Genomic DNA, 20,056 nt, shown 5'->3' with positions numbered 1-20,056 from the left:
GTGTGGCAGGAGTGTTGTTGAGGTGGGGATTACTTTAACTAAGATTTTAAATTCAACTAATGTGTGTACAGTTTCTGAAGGGTCCACAATCAGGTAGGTGATTCCTAGGAATGGGGCACCTAATCTGGTGTCAGCTGTCCCAGGTGGGCCCCAGACACACGTCTTCACCTGCATCAGGCTGTACCATCAACCCGTGCCCGTGGAGGAGGGTCAGGAGCACTGGCCCCAGATGCCCGGGCACACCTTCCCCTTGAACCCTGGGGCATTCCTTGGGAGGTACAGACAGGATTGGGTTTCCTAGCGAGGCTTCTTCTGGTTGATGGGAAAGACGCGTCAGGGTATGGATGGAAAAGTCCAGACAGAGAGTCCTGTGGGGTCGGGACATTGCCGTCTTCACTACAGATTGTAGACACAGCCACACAGCCATGTTGCCACATCACTCTTTGGTTCCCCTGCACATGTGCACAGAAGTGTTCACATGGTGAGTGTGCAGTAGAGCCCTGTGGGTAAAAGTCACGTACACACTTTAGTTAGGAACGCTTCATGCTAGGGGTGCCTGGGGGGCTCAGTCGGTTGGTTAAGCGTCCGACTTCGGCTCAGGTTGTGATCTCACGGTTCGTGGGTTCGAGCCCCGTGTCAGGCTCTGTGCTGACAGCTCAGAGCCTGGAGCCTGCTTCAGATTCTGTATCTCCCTCTCTCTGACCTTCCCCTGTTCATGCTGTCTCTGTCTCTCAGAAATAAATAAAAACGTTTAAAAAAAAAAAAAGACATAAAAAAGGAACACTCCATGCTAAAAAGTGCCGTCAGGGGTGTTCCTCACATCCAGACCACTGTCACAGGTGGGATACAGTGGAAAGTTTGAAACATGGTGAGAATCACCAGCTTGTGATGCAGAGGCAGGGAGTGAGCAAATACTGTTGGAGAAATGGGGCCAGTAGACTTGCTGGTGCAGAGTTGCCACAAAGTTGTCAACTCCAGAAGTTTGTCAAGCCAGTCCTGTCTGTGAAGTCCAACAACACAAGGTGTGCCTATAGTTAGTTACAAAGCCAAGTCAGAAGTCCAAGATCACGGTAGCATTGACGCTTAAGTGCATTGGCCTGGGAGTGGGGGGTTTGGGGGAGCGGGGCATAGTGTCACTCTCTGTCCTCCCTGCCTGCTCCAGTGCTCCACGTCCCCCAGGGCCAGTTGTGCTCCCTTGATGGCCAGGGAGAAAAAGTATAATAGAGTTGATTGCTTTAGTCAACTTTCCTAATTTCAGAGCAACAGAGAACCATTCACCTAACGTTTAGGGGCTGCTGTGTGTGGCGTGTGGAGCCACTAGACACCCGAGTGAAGAGCTGGGGATCAGGCTTGATGTGAGGCAGGGCCACGGGGGCCATGCCCTGCAGAGGTGTCCTGCTGGACGCCCTGGGGCACCGTGGCCGAATCCCAACCTCTCCATGGCCATCGCAGTATTGAATGCTCATCGAGGAGTAGTGTGCGGATTGCTGGGGCCCCCGTGCATTTTTTATAGGCGACAGCCAGAGTCCTACCTTCCCCTTCACTCGCCTTAGGCTGGTGTCTTTGTTCACATCTTATTTAAAAGGATGGAGTACAGATAGAAATGAATGTGTCCATGTCACCAGTACAGAGTGAACAAATGGAAACATTTCAAGTCATGTCGTGTATTACCTGTAGACTGTTAATAGATGTAGCCCCTGCAGTTCCCTGTTGGGCAGGGGTGGCCCCCAGGCAGTGCCCGTGGCCGCCTGGCATGGTCCTGTGTCTTGAGTCTGAGGATTGGAGGAGAAAAATGAAGATTCTGTATTCTTGCCTTAAGCTGAGCATACACACTTCTGCGCGAAACTCGATCTGTTGTCTTAAGAGCCAGTGGCTTTGCGGTCTTTGCTGGGTGCTGCTGTCCCCACAGGCAAGGAGGGGGGCTTACCGTCCAGAGCAGGGGGTCCCCGCCTGTCCTGCCTCAGAGGTTTCACTCTCAGTCCCCAAGGCGGCATCCGCTGGCCTTCCTCTGCACTCCCAGGGCGGGAAACAGCTGTAGTGACCATCAGGCCTGGGTGCCCCACTACCACGAACCTCCCCGGCCCCAACCCCCCGGCTCACGGCCCCTCCTGGGTGCCCAGGGTCAGGAAACCACTTTGTGCGTCCACACTAACATCTGGGTTTTCACCAGCAGCCCCGAAAGTGCTGGGAACAGTCCAGCCACTGAAAAGCTTACAGCAGGGGCCCTTTGTGCAGCCCCCGGGTGGTTTCTCTGCAGCCAGGCTCCCCCCCAGCTCTGCCGTCTCACCGGGGGGCTGGGGGGGCGGGGGACCAAGGACCCACAGGTGTCCTCTGGGACCCATCTGAGTCTGGAGGTGTAGGGTCTGGTCTGTTGCCCGGTGCTCCGATTCTGAGGACCATCTGCTAGACATCAGGCCTTCTTTTCTTTTCCCGAAGCCAGCTGGGCTGGGGGGGCCTGACCTTCCGGGAGAGCCCTGTGTCAGCTTCTTCTGGATGGGTCGGGAGGAGGTCTCGCTGGTGCTGCCAGTGGCTGGCCCACATCCCTCCCTCAGGATCGCCTTGGTCCTGCTCTTCCTGAACGCTTTCCACACTTACCCCTGAGCCCCACCCTGTTCCCCTTTGGTGTCTGTCTGTGTGCTGGTGTCCGTGCTCCCCATGACCTTGGTGACGGTTCAGGGTTGGGGTGTCTGGGTCCTCAACTAACTCTCGCTGTCTTTTTCCTCCTGCGCTCACCCATGCCACCTCACTCTGCCTCTCAGACCTTGCAGTTTTCAAGGAACGACTCCGAATGCTAACCGTAGGAGGTAGGAAAATAACGAGCCTCTCCCCTTTCTGGAGCCGAGGACTTCATTTGAGCAGGATGTGCGACTTTTCCCAGCATGCCATTTGGGGAAAGTTGACTGTTAATTGTCCCGTCATTCGGCTGCCACCCAGCAGGGGGAGCCACTTCTGTGTCATCTCTGTCCCTGTACATTCTCACCTCCTGGCGTGTCTGGCCGCCGCTTCACTGAGCTTGTCTGGGGCAAGCTGCCTGTCGCTCCTGCCGGAGCCGGCAGAGCCTGAGGCCACCACGGGCCGTGTGCATGTTGGCTCATCCTTCCCTCCACCTTCCATGCTGTGCCTTCCATGGGGCTCTGGATTCTTTAAGATTCTGCTTCCCGGGCATTTCGGACAAGATCTCTCTTTGATCTTGCCATGTGTGAAGGATACTGAAGTATCATAAACACGTACTTCATGAAGTAAGGAATCCTCAGTGACCCGTGCTTCTGGGCAAAGCACCTTTGAGGAATCCAGAGTGAGGTGCTGGGGGCCATCTGCCTGTTGTCAGCTCCCCCCTCCCCCCACCGGTGGCCAGTCTTCCCCGCGCCAGCTGGCGCTCAGAGGGTCTCTTTTCTTCCATCTTCCCTCCCACAGCTGTGACTCTCGTCCTGACCACACTTGCTGTGAGATCACTGGAGGTTCACAGCAGCAGTAAGAATTCACAGGGGACCCCGTGCCAGTGTGGCCACAGGTCCTTCCTGCCGCCCTTCTCAGCCCCAGCCGCTTCCCCTCCATTCCACCCCCGCGTAACCATGGCAGCCACTATCCTGGTCTCCAGTTCTGTGATTCGTCATTTCAGGGATGTTATGCAAATACAATCACAATACATCACATTTTGGAATTGGTGTTTTCAGTCAACGTGATTTTTCTGGGGTTTGAGCCAAGCTGCTCTGTCACACCGGCTTGTCCCTCCTTGCTGAGCAGCACCCCTTACCATGAGCTCCTGCTGTTTTTTCCACTCTTCACTCACTGGGGGACCCTCGCGTGGTTCCCATTCTCTGGTTCATAGGGTCTTTTGAGGGGCAAAATTTTAAATTTTGATGAGGTTCAGTTTGTAAGTTTTCCCTTTGATGGATTGTGCTTTTGTTGCACAAGCCTACGAACCTGAAGATTGTCTCCTGTGTATTTTTCTAATAGTTTTTCTAGATTTGCATTTGACATTTAAATCTGTGATCCATTTTGAGTTAGTTTCTGAGTAAAACATGAAGTTTAGGTCAGGTTGTTTTTGTTTTTGTCTTTTGCCTATGGATGTCCGGTTGTTCCAACACCATTAACTGGAAAGTCTGTCTTCCTTTTGTTGAATTGCTCTTGCACTTCTGTCAGAGATCCATTGGCCTGACTTGTGTGTGTCTGTCCCCACACTGTCCTCGCCACCGCTGTCACTCTCGTGGTTACTTTCCTGCTTCACAGCTGCCTGTGGCTGCTCTCGGGCCTTTCTCCTTCTGGAGAAATCTGAGAAAGGGCTGGTTTACATAACAACTCGCTGACGTTTTGGTAACAATGGTGCTAACCCTACAGCTCAGGGTTTAAGAGATTTGCTACCTTTCCTCCATTGCCTCCCAGTCCATGGATGTTGTATGCTGCTCCATTTATTTACATCTTTTTTTATTTCTTTCTTCAGCTTTTTGTACTTTTCAGTGTACCAGTTCTGTATGTGTTTTGTTAGATTTATACCCAAGACTCTTTTCCCTGTTAATATTGGTGTCTATGTATCATTACCAAAATTTAGAAATAGAATTGATTTTTGTATTTACATTGTATCCTGGGGTCTCGCTGGGTTCACTTATTCTAGGACTTTTTTTTTCTTTTTTGGTAGAGTATTTAGGATTTTCTGTGTAGACAATCATGTCGCCTGACAATAGGAACAATTATTTCTTCCTTTCCAGTCTGTGTGCCTTTTATTTCCTTTTCATGCCAAATTGCCCTAGCTAGAACTTGGAGCACTGTGTTTGAGTAAGAGTGCTGAAAATGTATTTCTTTGCCTGTTTCTGATCTTAGGGGAAAGTATAATACTAAACGTGGATTTTTTTGTAGATGCTATCAACTTGAGGAAATTCCTTTCTGTGTGTGAAAATTTTCTGTCTCTAATGATATAATTGCATAATTTTTTTTCTTTAACCTGTTAATATGGTAGATTACATTGATTTTCAAATACTGAATCAAGCTTGTGTTACTGAAACAAACTTCTTTTGGTTATGATGTATAACTTTTTATACATACTCCTGCAACTACTCATTTCTTGTATCTATATTAATGAGGGAGGTTCGTCTGTAATTTTCTTTTTCACCTGCCTTTGTCTGCTCTTTGTGTCAGGGTAATTCTAGCCTAATAAAATAAGGGTTTTTTTTCTTTTCTGTTTTCTGTTTTGGAAGAGATTGCATAGTATTGATGTCCATTCTTATTTAAATATTTGGTAGAGTTGTGCCTGGGTGGCCCATTGTGGCGGTTAAGTGTCCAACTCTTGATTTCAGCTCAGGTCACGATCTCCCGGTTCATGGGATCAGACCCCATATAGGGCTCTGCAGTGACAGCACCGAGCCTGCTTGGGATTCTCTCCCTCCTCTCTCTCAAAAATAAACAAACTTTATTTTTTAATACTTAAACATTTTGTAGAATTCTCCAACAAAACCATCTGGGTTTGGAGTTTCCTTTTTCAGAAACTATGTATTTATGAATTCAGTATCCTTAATAGTGGTGGAGCTATTGCAAATTGTTTCATATTGGATGAGGAATAGCAGTTTGTATTGTTCTGGAAATGGTTCATTTCATCTGAGTTGTCAAGTGTACATTGAACATGTATAGAGTTGTTCGAAGTATTCCCATAGTATTTTTTTTTATTTCACCAGGGTCTGTATTGATAGCCAGTTTTATTCCTCATATTGGTAATTTGTGTCTTTTTCTATACGAGTCTTATTACAGATTTGTCAGTGCTATTGATCTTTTCAAAGAACTAGCTCCTTGTTGCATTGATTTTTTTCTTTTGTTTTGCTGTTTTCAATTTCAATTGATTTCAGTTGATGTCTGCTCTTTATTATTTCCTTACTTCTGCTTTCTGTGTGGTGTTCCCCCCTCCTTTTCTAGGTTCTTGGGGTAGGAGCTTATATTACTGACCTAAGACTTTTCCTCTTTTTTTTTTTTTTCTTTTCCTCCTCTTTTTTTTTTAATTTTTTTTAATGTTTTATTTATTTCTAGGAGAGACAGAGAGAGAGAGAGAGAGCGTGAGCAGGGGAGGGTCAGAGAGAGAGGGAGTCACAGACTCTGAAACAGGCTCCAGGCTCTGAGCTGGCAGTCAGCACAGAGCCCGATGCGGGGCTCGAACCCACGAACCACGAGATCATGACCTGAGCGAAAGTCGGACGCTTAACCAACTAAGCCACCCGGGCGCCCCTGACTTTTCCGCTTCTTAATGTGTGTGTTTACTGCTATAAATTTCCGTCCGGGAACTGCATTAGCCGTCCCAAATGTTTCGGTATGTCGTACTTCCTTTTTCATTCAGTTCAGTGCAGTGACATCCTTTAACACTTCCTCTGTGCCTCGTGGATTATTTAGGGGCATGTTCCTTTTGCCTTTTTGTTACTGATTTCTGATTTGATTCCTTTGTGGTTAGAGGATGCAGTATGTATGACTTTAATTCTGCTAAACTTGTTGAGGATTTTTATGGCCCAGCGTGTTGTCTGTCTTGGCATATGTTCCATGGGCACTTGGAGAGAATGTGTGTTCTGCTGCTGTGAGTGATGTGTCCTGTCAGTGCCCATTACATCCTGTTGGTTGCTGCTTGTTGAGTCCTTCTACATCCTTGCCAATTGTCTATTTACTTTTTCAATGAATTACGGAGAGAGAAGAGTTGAAGTCTCTAACCTTAGCTGTAGGTTTCTCTGTTTCTCCTTTTGGTCCTCGGTTTTTGGTGCACATATTTTGTAGCTCCACTCTTGGGTGCATGTGGAATTAGGATTCCTGTATCCTAGGTGGATTGACTTGTCATCATGTGACACCCCCTCTGTGTCTAGTAATTTTGTTTACTCTGATTTTTTTTTTTAATGTTTTATTTATTTCTGAGAGAGAGACAGACAGACAGACAGAGGAGGGTCAGAGAGAGAGGGAGATACAGAATCTGAAACAGGCTCCAGGCTCTGAGCTAGCTATCAGCACAGAGCTCGATGCAAGGCTCGAACCCACAAACCATGAGATCATGACCTGAGCCAAAGTCAGACGCTTAACCGACTGAGCGACCCAGGTGCCCCTCTTTGCTCTGATTTCTAAATTAGCTGATAATAATAGAGCCACCTCTGCTTTTGCTTGGGTATACATGTTATATCTTTTTCCATCCTTTTACTTTTAGTCTGTATGATTGTAGCTGAAGTGGATTTCTTAGACAAGCATATAGTTGGGTCCTGTTTTTTTGGGTTTTTTTGGGTTTTTTTAGTCAATCTCTGTCTTCTAATTAGTATATTTAGTTTATTATATTAGTTATAAGCTATATTATATATTATAGTTATATAGTTATATATTAGTATATTTAGTTCATTTATATTTAACGTAACTATTGTTATGCTAGAGCTTAAGTCAAATACTTTTTTCTTTTTTGTCTTTTTTTATTTCTTTGCCTTTTTTCCTGACTTCATATGGGTCTTTAAGCCTATATTTTAAATTTTACTTATTTATTTAAGTTTACTAATTTTTTTTTTTTAAGTAATCTCTACACCCAATATTGGGCTCACAGCCCCGAGATCAAGAGTCATATGCTCTTCTGATTGAGCCAGCCAGGGACCCCAAGCCAACATTTTAAAATCCCACTTTTTATTTGTATATAGTATTTTCGGTCATATTTTTGTGTTTTTAGTGGTTTCTTTTTGCTTTTTGTGGTTGTCTAGGTATGATACTATATATATAGCACTTACCACAGTCTACTAGCATCACCGTTTTACAAGTTCAAGTGAAGTATAGAAAGTGTATCTCCCTGTACATCCTGTTACCTTCCCCATTTAAAGTAAAATTGTCTTTTTAATGTTTATTTATTTTTTTGAGAGAGAGAGAGACACAGAGTGTGAGCAGGGGAGGGTCAGAGAGAGAAGGAGACACAGAATCCGAAGCAGGCTCCAGGCTCTGAGCTGTCAGCACAGAGCCCGACACGGACCTCAGACTCACAAACTGTGAGATCATGACCTGAGCCGAAGTCGGCCACTTAACCGACTGAGCCACCCAGGCACCCCAAAAGTAAAATTGTCTTAAATATTTCCTCTGCCTACATTCAGAACCACATCAGACAGATCAGAAGTTTGGCATCAACCATCAAATCAAATTTAGAAGATCCAGGAGGAGTGGGAGTCTGCTTTGTTTGACTGTATTTTTGCCTTCCATGTCCTGGCTTCCTTTAAGAGCCCTTCTGACATCACTTCCTTTCTTTGTAGACCACCTCCAATAGCCATTCCTTAGGTGACAGACTCTTTGCATTCTCTGCAGCTGAGGATGTCTTCACTTCCCCTTCGTTCCTAAGCATATTGTCTCTGCACACGAGGTTCTGGGGAGATGGCTGTTTCCTCACGCTCCGGAAACCTGTGCGGACCCCACTCTGCCCCCTTGTTCCTGATGAGAAACCCTTGGTCGTGCGAACGGTTTTCCCTCCAGGTGAGGTGTCCTGGACTCCTGCTGCTTTCGAGACTCTTCGTCTTTAATTTTGAGAAGTTTATGCCGTGTTTTGGCGTGATTGTACTTGGGTTTCTCATGTGAGTTCGCACCGCTTCTCGAATCTGTGGGTTAAAGTCTTTGGCCATGTTTGGCGCATTTCAGCCATTATTTTCCGAGTCCCTTTTTTCGGCTTCCCTCTCCGTCCTCCCCTTCTGGGATTCGTGGGCACAACACAGTCTCGTTTTATGTCACGTGTCTCCGGGGTTTTCTTCATCCATTCCCCAGTCTGTTTTCTCTCTGTCCTTCAGATTGGTTTATTTCTACTGTTCTGTTTTCAGGGTCCCTAGTCCTATGACCCCTAAAATTCTGCCTTTGAGCCTATCTGTCTACTTTAATGTGGTTATTGTGTTTTGCAGTTTCAGAGTTTCCCATCTGGTCTTTCTTGGCATCCCCAGTCTTTGCAGAGACTCGTTTCCCCACTGTCTCTGTCACATTCTCATTGCTCAGTCGTCTGACGACGGCTCCTGGGGAGCCCCGGCCAGGTAATCCCCAACGTCCGTGCCACCGGCTGCTGGTATCTGTTGCTTATCTTTCCTCATTCGGTCTGAGATGTTCTTGTTGTAAGGGATTCTTTTATTGAGACCAGGACGTGTGGGTATTATCAGACTTGGAGTGTCACTCGGAGCTCTGTGATAGGGCTCGTCTGCACACTGCCGCGGCAGAGAGGGGCCGCCTCCTCACTGCCAGGTCAGGGTGGGCGTCCTGGACCTGAAGCCTGGGGACGGGCCACAGATCAGAATGCACGGCAGCCTGGCAAGAGTGTGGTCTGCGTGCTTGGGTAGAGTCGACATTGTCGAAGCTCCCCGTCCTGCTCGGCTGCCCCTCTCCCGACCCTTCAGAGAGAGCAGCTTTGGTTGGGACTTTTTTATCCTGCAGGAGGCCCCAGGTTTCTGGTTCTTTGCCCCAAGTCTGGGATATAGGAGCCCAGAAGGAAATCCAGGGGCCTCCCTGGCTGGTCAGCCTTCTTCTCCACCCTTTGGCATTGTCTGTGTTTTACACAGGACGTCTGGTTTCTAGTTGCAGTTAGAAAAGATAGGAAGACGTCTGCTCCACCTTCCCAGAAACAGGTGTCTGACATTCCATTGCTCACGTGAAGCAGGGCTGGCTGTGCGGAGGCTCGCAGGGGCGGCCCTGAGTAGTCAGATCAGGTGATGAAGGCAAAGAGCTGCATGCTGAGGCCAGGGGCTCTTTATGCTGAAAGGTCATGGCAGGCTGAGGCTCTCTGGGTCAGAATGCTCCCAAGAGCAGCTACGCCTGGTGTCTTCATCGGCTAGAGAAAATGTCCCTCCCCCTACACCCAAATGATTCTGGCTGCCCTCTGTACCTACCGCATCCTGGGCTGTAAACGCCCAGGGTCTCCCCAGGCCGACTAGCAGCAGGACACGGGCATGTGGGGTCACCCACAAAACTGCTACCTCCATGTGAAAAAGCCAGCAACATAAAGCAAAAAGTGTTTGAAAAACAGAATTTGCTTTTAAAACTTAAAAAAAAACGTGTGCAGGGGCGCCTGGGTGGCTTAGTTGGTTAAGCATCCGACTTTCGCTTAGGTCATGATCTCTCGGTTTGTGGGTTCGAGCCCCGCATCGGGCTCTGTGCTGACTGCCAGCTCAGAGCCTGGAGCCTGTTTCAGTCTGTGACTCCCTCTCTCTGACCCTCCCCTGCTCACGCTTTCTCTCTCTCTCTCTTTCTCTCTCCTAGAAATAAATAAAACATTAAAAAAAAAAGTGTGCAGACATGTTAAAGACATAAAGGCTACGGTTCCCACAGCAGCTTGAATGGGAACACCTGGGGACTCTCAGCCCACGTATGACCAGCAAGCCGGCTCTGGGGGTGGGGCCTGGAGATGTGTGATCTTACATGCCTCCCAGCGGTTCAGACACACAGCTGTATTTGCCAGCAAGTGCCTGAGTCCGACACTGGGCCGTCGCACCTCGTTGCCACTCGGGGAGGCGGAAGCCAGGACACTGTCTCGCACGGCCAGGTGATGGAGACCTCGGCGTGCTGGCTTAGAGCCCCCCGTCTGGCCCAGTATCTGGGTTGCTGGTGTGAAGTGGCCCTGCCGTCACCCCTGCCTGCCGTGTCACCAGACAGTCCACCGGGTCCCTTCCCCGTGACACTTAGCATGACACGGAACAAGCATCTCATGCCCGAGAAAGAGCCCTCCCTTCACGTCTTTGTCAGTTTGAAAGATGCAGATGAGGAGGCGCCTTGATGGTTGGCAGCATAGGAAATACTAGCGATTAGTCAGTAGGTCCGTGTTGGTGTGGGATTGGGGGGGGGAGGTGCCTGCGCAGTCCCGTGTGCAGGATGGGTGCGGGCGTGCGCTTCCCAGAAGGGAGGGACACCCTTCGTCCCGGGCGGCATTGGCCCCTGCCTTCGCATCCCATCCCCTGCCCGTTACCTCCGCACATAAGACACTGGCCCTGTTCTACAGCAGTTCTTCCCTTTCTACCTGAATTCCCCCCTTAACTGCTTCTCATTGCTTTCTGATTAACTTACCCCATACCTTTTCAAGTCAAAATTTGTGTCTTTAGGACCTTGAAATACATTGTTGCCTAAATTTTGAAAAATTAGTTCACTAGACTAATAATACCTGTAAAATGAACTTTATTCTTGCTTACCTACAATGCCAGGAATATTTCCAGCTGTTCATTGCTAAAGCTTGTGTTCCCAGCTATAAGATACCACTTATTCTCTCTCATATGGGCCAGAGATTTTTATGACTTTGCTCTTTTCTTTTCTCTTCCCCTGGAACTCCCTTCCCTTTTCATAAACCGTGGCCTCCGTGTGGCTGTGCCCCTTTCTCCTCGCCATGCAGGGTTCTACGGGCTGGACGAGTCTGACCTGGACAAAGTCTTCCACCTGCCCACGACCACGTTCATTGGGGGGCAGGAGTCGGCGCTTCCTCTGCGGGAGATCATCCGGCGGCTGGAGGTGAGGGGTGCGGGGTGCAGCCACAGAAGCCTAGTGCACTTGTCGAAAACCTGCATGGAGAGGGGCCTCCAGATGGGGGGGGGCCCTCCAGGCAGGGCGGAGGGCTTCCAGACAAGATGGGGGGGGCACTTCACCAAACGGGGTGGGGAACCTCCGGATGAGACAGTTCTTTATCTTGTTTTCTGCTTTTTTTTTTTAAATGTAAGGAAGCAGGGAGCATCTTTACTATTTGTAGATAAAGATTCATGCTTTTTATTTCTACCATCAACTGTAGAAGAGAAAACATTTCTGTGTGTCCCAATCTCAATGGGAGCTTACTTCAGGGGTGCAAGGTACCCCGGAGCACGAGTTCCACCCACTGGCCCCCATCGGGAATGAGCCCCAGGCTGCTTGGCACCCCCACAACCCACACAGAGGTCCTTCTGCTCACTCCACCCTTGCTTTTTTCTCCCTTTCCTTCTCGTTTCTGGAGCTTGGGTCTCACAGAGCCTGCCGGGCGCCGCACACAACACTCCGCGGCTGCTCGGGGCTCTGTTGCCAGCTGTCAGTGTCTAGCCCTGCCGTCTACACAGGGTGGAGAGTCCATGTGGACTCCACAGCAGGCTCCTCACAGGTTCGTGCAGCCGCCCAGGGCGCTGCCTGGCATGCCTGCTCTGAATTGCGGTGGCCCCCGGTGTCCCTAGCAAGCCCCAGCTGTACGTCACCAGGCAGCAGGTCTGCAGGCCGGGCCCTGGAACCACCACTCACTCCTCCATCTGCTGAGCCAGAGCCCCAGACTGTGACTCGGGTGTGACAATGGGGACCCAACTCCAGCCAGTGGGGTCTGATCAGAGTGCTCCTTTCAGTGGTACCACATGTGGCTACAGTGGCCTAGAAAGGTCTGAGTGTCTATTGGTGACATGGTCTAACTTGTAACAAATTTCCTGTGGTGTCAGCACCTCAGCTTGGTCTTCATCACTTCCACGTTGCAGGGTGAAATGTGGAAACTCAGTGACCTGGTGCCAGCATGGGGGTGTGGACACGGGGAGGGGTGGGCATGGGGGGACAGGTGAGCATAAGGGTGTGGGGAGAGGTGGGCATCAGGGTGGATGGTGGGTATGGAGGAGGGAGAACATGAGGGGGAGGGAGGGTGGGCGTCGGGGGGAGAGGTAGACATCAGGGAAAGTGGACATGGGGGAGAGGTGAGCATCCGAGGGGAGGGTGGACAGGAATAGCCAAGGCGATGGACCTTTGGGTCCCTCCTCTTCCTGTCTGCACCTTGACTGCAGTCTGTGGGCCCACTCTGTCACACACAGCTAGCAGCCCCTGTGGTGGTTGAGCACTGGAAGCGTTTAGAGGATCTGAAGAGAGAACGTGTTGGTACATTGAATAGTCTGAGGATTAATTCAGCCTTATTAGAAAAACTTTAATTCCATGTGTGCTCATGCTCTGTTTCTCTGGGACATGACTGACCCAGGGGTTCTCCTGGTTTAGACCCCGGAAATGGCACTCGTTATAGACCTGTCCCCATCCAGATGAACCTGTGCACACCACACCTTTGTCTGTGGCTGCCTCTGGCATCTCAGGGCTGATCATTTCTCTGGAAGGCAGGGACTGGACCAGTCCGTGTGGGAGCTCACACTGCGCACCTGCCCCTCCTTCCCTGCACAAAAATGGTCTCCAGTGGGGAACTCAGCCCTCCTCCCCTGCCGGAGCACAGTGGGAGGGTGTTCATAGCCCTGTGCTTGACCTCCTCCAGCTAGAGGCCCCAGTGACCCTGACCTCCACACTAGGAGGGGGCAGAGCCCCATGGCTCTCTTTTAGCCCAGGAGCCCACTCTTAAGGCGTGGGACCTTGACCATAGTGCCTTCCCAGGGTGCCCACGTCCCCACCCCAGTGCCATACTCATGGTGGCCAGGCATTTGTGCAGACCAGCCTACCAGTGGTGCGGATGTTCACATGCGTGTGTGCTGCCAGAACTCCAGGCTCCCCCCTCTTTCTCCGCCTCCTTCCTTCCTCCCCCTCCCTCTTTCCTCCCCCTACCCTCCTCTTCTCCCTTCCCCTACCCCCCCCGCTTTCCCCTCCATCTCTGCCCCCTTCCCTTCCCTTTCCCTCCCCACTTCTCTTTCCTCCCTCCTCTCCCCTTTCCCCTTCCTGTCCCCTTCCAGAAGAAGGGGGATTCTCCTGCTTTCGTCTCCATCTCCCCCCTTCTCCTTTCCCTCCTTCCTTCCCCCTCCCTTACTCCTACTCTCCCCTCCAGCTCACATCCCCTCCCTCTGGGCCTTGCAGCTCAGATTGAGGCCCCTGGAAGACCTATTTGAAGCTAATGGAGGAGGGTTCAGGTTAACAAGCACTCTGTTTGAGCCATGTTATGAGACCTTCTGTGGGTCAGTCTGAGCACCGTGAAGCCAGTGCTGATAGTGACGTCAGGGAGGGCTGCCCAGCAGCCCCAGCTCTGGGCTTCTTGCCCTCCCAGGTAACCCAGAAACCTCCTCAGAGACGTGGTTAATGAACCGATCTGAAGCACCCGGGCCCTTCCCAGCTCCGTTTCCTCTTCATCCCCAGACGAGGTCTTCCTCCTCCTGGCTAGCATGATGGGGGCAACTGTGGTGCTTGCTGTTATTTTGAGCTCAGGGCAAACCTTCCTTTGTTTCACAACCGTGGAGTGGTGTGCAGAGATGCCCATTCCTCCACAAACAGCAGGAGCGAGGGGCATAGGGCATGTCTTCACCCTGCCCTGCGCCAGCAGGCTCCATATCTGTTGTGAAAATCGATCGGGCACATACAGAACCCGGTGCTCTTGAGTGCTTGGACATTGTGACTGCTGGAGACATTTTGGGGTCTGTAAATTCGCCCTGTGTTCCCATACCAGGTGCTTTCTTCTTTAGCTTGGGTGTCGATTTGGGGTTTGCTCTCACCCTGGACAGCTAGTGGGTGGAGGAGGTGGAGGGCCCCCACCCAAGGCTGGGCCCTCCTGGACTTTCTGTCCCCTCTCTCACCGTTTCCTGTCCATGGAGCCCACGCTTCCTACGGGACATGTGGCCTCTCTCCCAGGGGTGGGTGGGACATGCCTGCTCCATTCACGGCCCTTTGCTCTGCTGTAGGATCCAGCCTTGCCTGGATGAGGCAGTTGTTAAAAGTAGAATTTAAAATCTAAGCACCTGCAAATCTTCAGTAGCCATTGAGCTCTGTCACATTCTTTCTCATGGCACCAGACACAGCCTGGCCTTGGGTTCAGGGAATCCTCCTGTCCCCTGGCAGGTGCTTCTATTCTCCTGACACGAAGAGAAGTACCATGGCCCCATGGCTCTTGCTCCCTACTCACTGGGCATAGTGTGACTCCAAGGAAGCATCTCACAGCCATGCTGGCAGCGAGAGGGGGTTGTGGGCCCAGGCCTGCCACCACCCTGATCTCTGCCCCAGGTCACAGCCAGCTCTGCCGCCTGTGTCCCAGCGTCCTGGCTGGGTGGGTGGCCGCCAGCCCTGGGCAAGCAGCCTTGATGGGGTCTGTGTGTGTGAAACAGATGGCGTACTGTCAACACATTGGGGTGGAGTTCATGTTCATCAACGACCTGGAGCAGTGCCAGTGGATCCGGCAGAAGTTCGAGACACCGGGGATCATGCAGTTCACCAACGAGGAGAAGCGGACCCTGCTGGCCAGACTCGTGCGGTCTACCAGGTGGGGGCTGCGTGCAGGGCAGGAGGTGCTCCAGGGGGCGTGGCTGCAGGCCGTGTGAGCGTCGCTGGCCCCGGTGACCTAGCTCTTCAGGGTGGCTCGGTTCCCATCTAGGTTCGAGGATTTCCTGCAGCGAAAGTGGTCGTCTGAGAAGCGCTTCGGCCTAGAGGGGTGCGAGGTGCTGATTCCTGCGCTCAAGACCATCATCGACAAGTCCAGTGAGAATGGAGTGGATTACGTGATCATGGGGATGCCCCACAGGTGCCCGCCCACCCTCCTGCCCCGGGTGACGATCCCCACGAGCCTCCCCCCCAACCCCGACCCTGTGAGGCTGCAACTGAGAGGGCTGGTGGAACAGAGGCTCAGGGCAGAGTGCTCACTGCGGGCAGTGGCCTTTCTCTGTTTTCCACCTTCCCTCCTCCCACCACACCCTGGTCTCGGGTGCCCGGAGCAGCTGAACCCCACTCACTGTCCCTGTGTCACAGGGGGCGGCTGAATGTGCTTGCCAACGTCATCAGGAAGGAGCTGGAGCAGATTTTCTGCCAGTTCGATTCAAAGCTGGAGGCAGCTGATGAGGTGAGGCCCCTGCTTTCTCTTAGAAACATCTGGCGTAGCTCAGCCCACAGGGACCCCCCTCTTCACATGTTTCTCAGGATGTTCTCCAGGGGCAGGGGCTCAAACTACTCACAGAGGAGGTGCCCAAGGGCCGTCCTTTCCAAGAAAAGAAGGGGGACAGCCAGCCACCGGGTCAAAGGCCCAGCAGCCTCCTCCTGCCAGGCCTCCTGTGAGGGAGGGTGCATCCAGGATGTGCCCTTAGGCGGGGGACCACCTCCCCATGCCATGGGCAGGAGCCATCCTGGGAGGAGCCTTTCCAGGTCGGGTCCTGGACCTTTCCAGGTCAGGGGTCCTGGGAAGAGCCTTTCTGGGCCCAGGGTCCTGGGATGAGATGTAGCACAGGAGCCTGAGCACCTCGCTCTGAGGGCCAAGACCGGCGTTTTGTGTGTCAGGGTTCCGGGGACGTGAAGTACCACCTGGGCATGTACCACCGGCGGATCAACCGTGTGACCGACAGGAACATCACCCTGTCGCTGGTGGCAAACCCCTCCCACCTCGAGGCTGCTGACCCTGTGGTGATGGGCAAGACGAAGGCCGAGCAGTTTTACTGCGGGGACACGGAGGGCAAGAAGGTGAGGCTGCGAGGGCTGGCCCAGTCGCATCTCAAACCTCGAGTTTCTGGAATTTAACCAAGTATTCTGAGCAGACTTTGAGAGAGTCGTATATGGTGACCTAGTGCCGCCTTCAGAGTGCTCTCTCCCAGGAGGTGAGCACAGACCAGGGCCAGAGGGGCCACTGCCACCATCATGTCTGTGGTGAAGCCGGTCCTACAGGAAAGAACCTTCTCTGTAGACGAAGATCGGCTGGGGTAGAGGCGTGTTGAGTGTGCTGAGGGCAGAGCAGGGCACTGCCTTTAGACAAGTCAGGCTCTTTATAGGCGGAGCCAAGCATTAGTTTACCAGGTTCCATGATCAAAATCCTGTAGGCCCTCTAGTACTGCGCTTAGAGGGCGACAAGGGATGCTGTCGTCAGCAACGATGGGTCTGGGCCAAGCATGGCGTTGGCAACAGGAAGTGGTTCCTGTGCTGATGGATGCCCTCACAGAGAAGGGGCAGGATGTGAGGGCCACGCCCAGGGAACTCCCCGAGGAAAGGGACCTATGCAGCCCCAGGGACCAGCAACAACGTGTGGTGGCCGGGGAGGAGGCCATTGTGACCAGTGCCTCCAGCATTTCCATTGTCCTGGACTAGGATACACACCAAGGCATTTGGAGCCAGGCAGGGAGTGAGATCGCAGGAAGCTGTGTGGTGTCCTCATTTGTCCCCGTAGCAGCGCTCAGTGGGAGCACTGGGAATGTCCTAGAAAGGGAGGAAACAGGCAAAAGCTGTAGGGCACAGCTAATGGGCTCCAGGCAACAGCACTGATAGGTCCCGCCAAGCGATGTGAGGCCCTGTAGAGGCCCGGGTCTTAACGAGGGCTGCTGCCCAGGATGAGCCCCACCCCCTCAGCCTTGAGCCCAGACCCCACGGTCCTTCCCACTGTCCTCCGAGCTGCTCTCCAGAGCCCCTGCAGAGCAGGCCCCTGCACACACCTTCCCCCATGTCCTCCGTCCCCCTGTCCTCATGAGCATCTAGAGGCAAGACACAAGGGCTCTGTTTAATAGATCTAGATTTTGTACCCAAGAAGGACATCACAGACCCTCCCTTCCTGGCACCGAGGACACACGGGAGGCCATCAGGAGCAGGGGCGCCAGGGACCTGTCCAGGCAGCGGGAACAGTGTCTTGTGGTGCAGGAGGTGCTCACGGATGTGCAGGGAGGAGGGTGCGGAGCAGTTTTATCCTGCCAGAGACCCGCAGACCAGGAAACACCTGTGTGCACAAATGCTGGTCTCAGATCCCGCGCTCTGCTCAAGGAGCAGGCTCCCAGAGAAGCATCCAGTTCCAGGCTGTGCGGGGGCCACGCAGTGGGAGGCCCAGCATCTGCCAGGCCAGAGAGCAGACGGCACGGGGCACCCACGCTGAATCTGCAAATGGGTGCTACGGAGTCATTGTCCCACTAGTCGGTTATAGCCTCCATTCAGAACAGGAATCCGTGAGCTCACAGTAGGACACACAAAAGGCAAGAAGGAAGGCTCTTCCAGAACACCAGCAGACATGTGCAGGAGTGACCGCTGCCAGGCAGAGTTTGGTGAGGAGCGGGATACAGAGGTCCTTGCAGAGGCCCCCACCATCCTCACGACCCAGGGGAAATGCTGAGTGAATGGGGGAGACGGCTGGGTGTGCCCTGGCACAAAGGGCACAATTCCTGAGCCTGCTTGCAAAGGACCGTGGAACCCAGGGCCTGTCCGGGCCACGGAGACAGAAGAGGCGATGAGCTGCTCCCAGTCACTGCTGCTCTGGTGGGAGTGTCCCCCATGCTGTGCCCAACATGGCGTCTGTGGGCTCTGTGGAAGGTGTGCAGGTGCAGAGCGGACGTGTTGGGAGGGATCCGGCGGTCTTATGTCCTCCTGCTGCTTTCTCCAAGTTTGAAATGGTCTCAAAACACATTATTTTTTGAAAAGCAGATAGTGACTGTCTCTGGGGTGCCTTGTGGACACAGTGGTCGGGGCTCTGTTGGAGTCGGTGTCTCCTCTGCACGTCTGCAGGTCATGTCCATTCTTCTGCACGGAGATGCTGCCTTCGCCGGCCAGGGCATCGTGTACGAGACCTTCCACCTGAGCGACCTGCCATCCTACACGACTCACGGCACCGTCCACGTGGTCGTCAACAACCAGGTAACCCGGGCTCCGGGTGGCCTCTGTGTCTCTGTGGCAGAGACCACCAAGGCCACAGCGTCGGGTTTGTGATTAGACTTCCTCCCGAGGGCACTACTCACATCAATCTTATGTAGGAGGACGTGTGCCCATTTTTTTATCATAGTTGCTCTTTTGTGATTATAAAGATATGTCTTTCATAAGAAATGTAGACAATGCACATTGTCTTTGTTTTTTTTAACGTTTATTTTTGAGAGAGAGCGTATAAGCAGGGGAGGGGGAGGGGAAACCAAGAAGCCTGCACTGACAGCACAGAGCCCCCAATGCGAGGATCGAACCCACAAACTGTGAGATCATGACCTAAGCCAAAGTCAGGCGCTCAACCAGCTGGGCCACCCAGGCACCCCTGGATTGCATTTTTGATATCAGATCTAAAGAAACTTTTCCTTGCCCAGATCACGAAGGTTTTCGCCCCCTTCTGGAAGTTTTATAGTTTCACGTTTTCTATAGACCGTAGCCTGTGATGTATTTGGAGCTTCAAGGTGGGTGGAGATACCCACTTGTTCAAGTACAGTCCGTGGAAAGGATTGTTCCAAGTGAATTGACCGCGTGTCTGCAGGTCTGGTCTGACTCTGTTCTTTTCCACTGACCTGCATGTGTCTCCTCTGCTGATGCCACATTGATGACAGCGCTCTGCCGAGTGGAGGCTGTCACGGCAGTCCTCCTTCTTCCTTCCTTCTTCATGCTGTTCTGGCTTTTCCAAGTTGGTAGGCTTTTCATCCAAGCTGTAGAAGCAGCTTGTCGGTCTCCACAGACTTCTGGTATTGTGACCAGAGTGTGTGGGCCGACATGTCCCTTAGGGAGGAGCTGCCGCCGCAACACCACTGAGCCTTCTAATCTGAGAATACGTAACTCTCTGCATTGTTTCATTCTTTCTCATTTCTCTTCGGGTATTTTGTGCTCCCCTGCCTACAGGTCCTGCACATGTTTTGCGAGACTTACACCGAAGTATCTCACTGTGTGGGGGCTGTCATACTTTTTAAACACCTTAATGTCCAGCTGTTACCAGGATAAAGAACTAGTCCTTTCTGCATTTGGTAGCCCACAACCTTACTAAACTCACTTTTAGTAATTTTTTTTGTGATAGTTCGGAATTTTCTGTATAAACAGTCCTATCTCCCTGTGAGACAGTTTTGTTTCTTCCTGTCCAACCTACCTGTTTCTCTCTTTTTTTTTTTTTTTAATGTTTTTATTTCAGAGAGAGATAGAGACAGCGTGAGCAGGGGAGGGTCAGAGAGGGAGACACAGAATCCGAAACAAGCTCCAGGCTCTGAGCTGTCAGCACAGAGCCCAACATGGGGCTCGAACCCACAAACCATGAGATCATGACCTGAGCTGAAGTCGGACGCTCAACCAACTGAGCCACCCAGGCGCCCTCTACCTGTCTGTTTCTCCCTCTCATTGCGTGGCCAGGATGCCAGCACAGCGTGGAACTGGGGAGGGTCGACATCCCTTCCTTGTTCCCCATTTAGGACAAAAGCGCTCAGTCTTGGCCACTAAGTGGTGCTTGCAGTAGGTTTTCTGTCCGTGTCGCCCTCTACCTGTCTGTTTCTCTTTCTCATTGCGTGGCCAGGACGCCAGCACAGCGTGGAAC

General features: G+C 51.9%; 1 protein-coding gene across 2 annotated transcripts in view; it reads left to right on the top strand.

The window, feature by feature from the left end:
* Positions 1-20,056, top strand: part of OGDH (oxoglutarate dehydrogenase) — a 64,960-nt gene that overhangs the window by 32,727 nt on the left and 12,177 nt on the right. For both annotated transcript variants that reach the window (XM_039243007.1, XM_039243008.1), the window contains exons 5-10: positions 11,324-11,439; positions 14,943-15,097; positions 15,209-15,355; positions 15,580-15,670; positions 16,102-16,281; positions 18,295-18,423. In XM_039243007.1, the coding sequence (XP_039098938.1) occupies positions 11,324-11,439; positions 14,943-15,097; positions 15,209-15,355; positions 15,580-15,670; positions 16,102-16,281; positions 18,295-18,423 (818 nt within the window). The remainder of the gene's footprint in view (positions 1-11,323; positions 11,440-14,942; positions 15,098-15,208; positions 15,356-15,579; positions 15,671-16,101; positions 16,282-18,294; positions 18,424-20,056) is intronic.

Source organism: Hyaena hyaena, unplaced genomic scaffold (assembly GCF_003009895.1).
Source record: "Hyaena hyaena isolate Hyena2069 unplaced genomic scaffold, ASM300989v1 scaffold_218, whole genome shotgun sequence".
In the NCBI taxonomy this organism is placed as follows: domain Eukaryota; kingdom Metazoa; phylum Chordata; class Mammalia; order Carnivora; family Hyaenidae; genus Hyaena; species Hyaena hyaena.
This window is presented reverse-complemented; position numbering and strand designations above follow the sequence as displayed.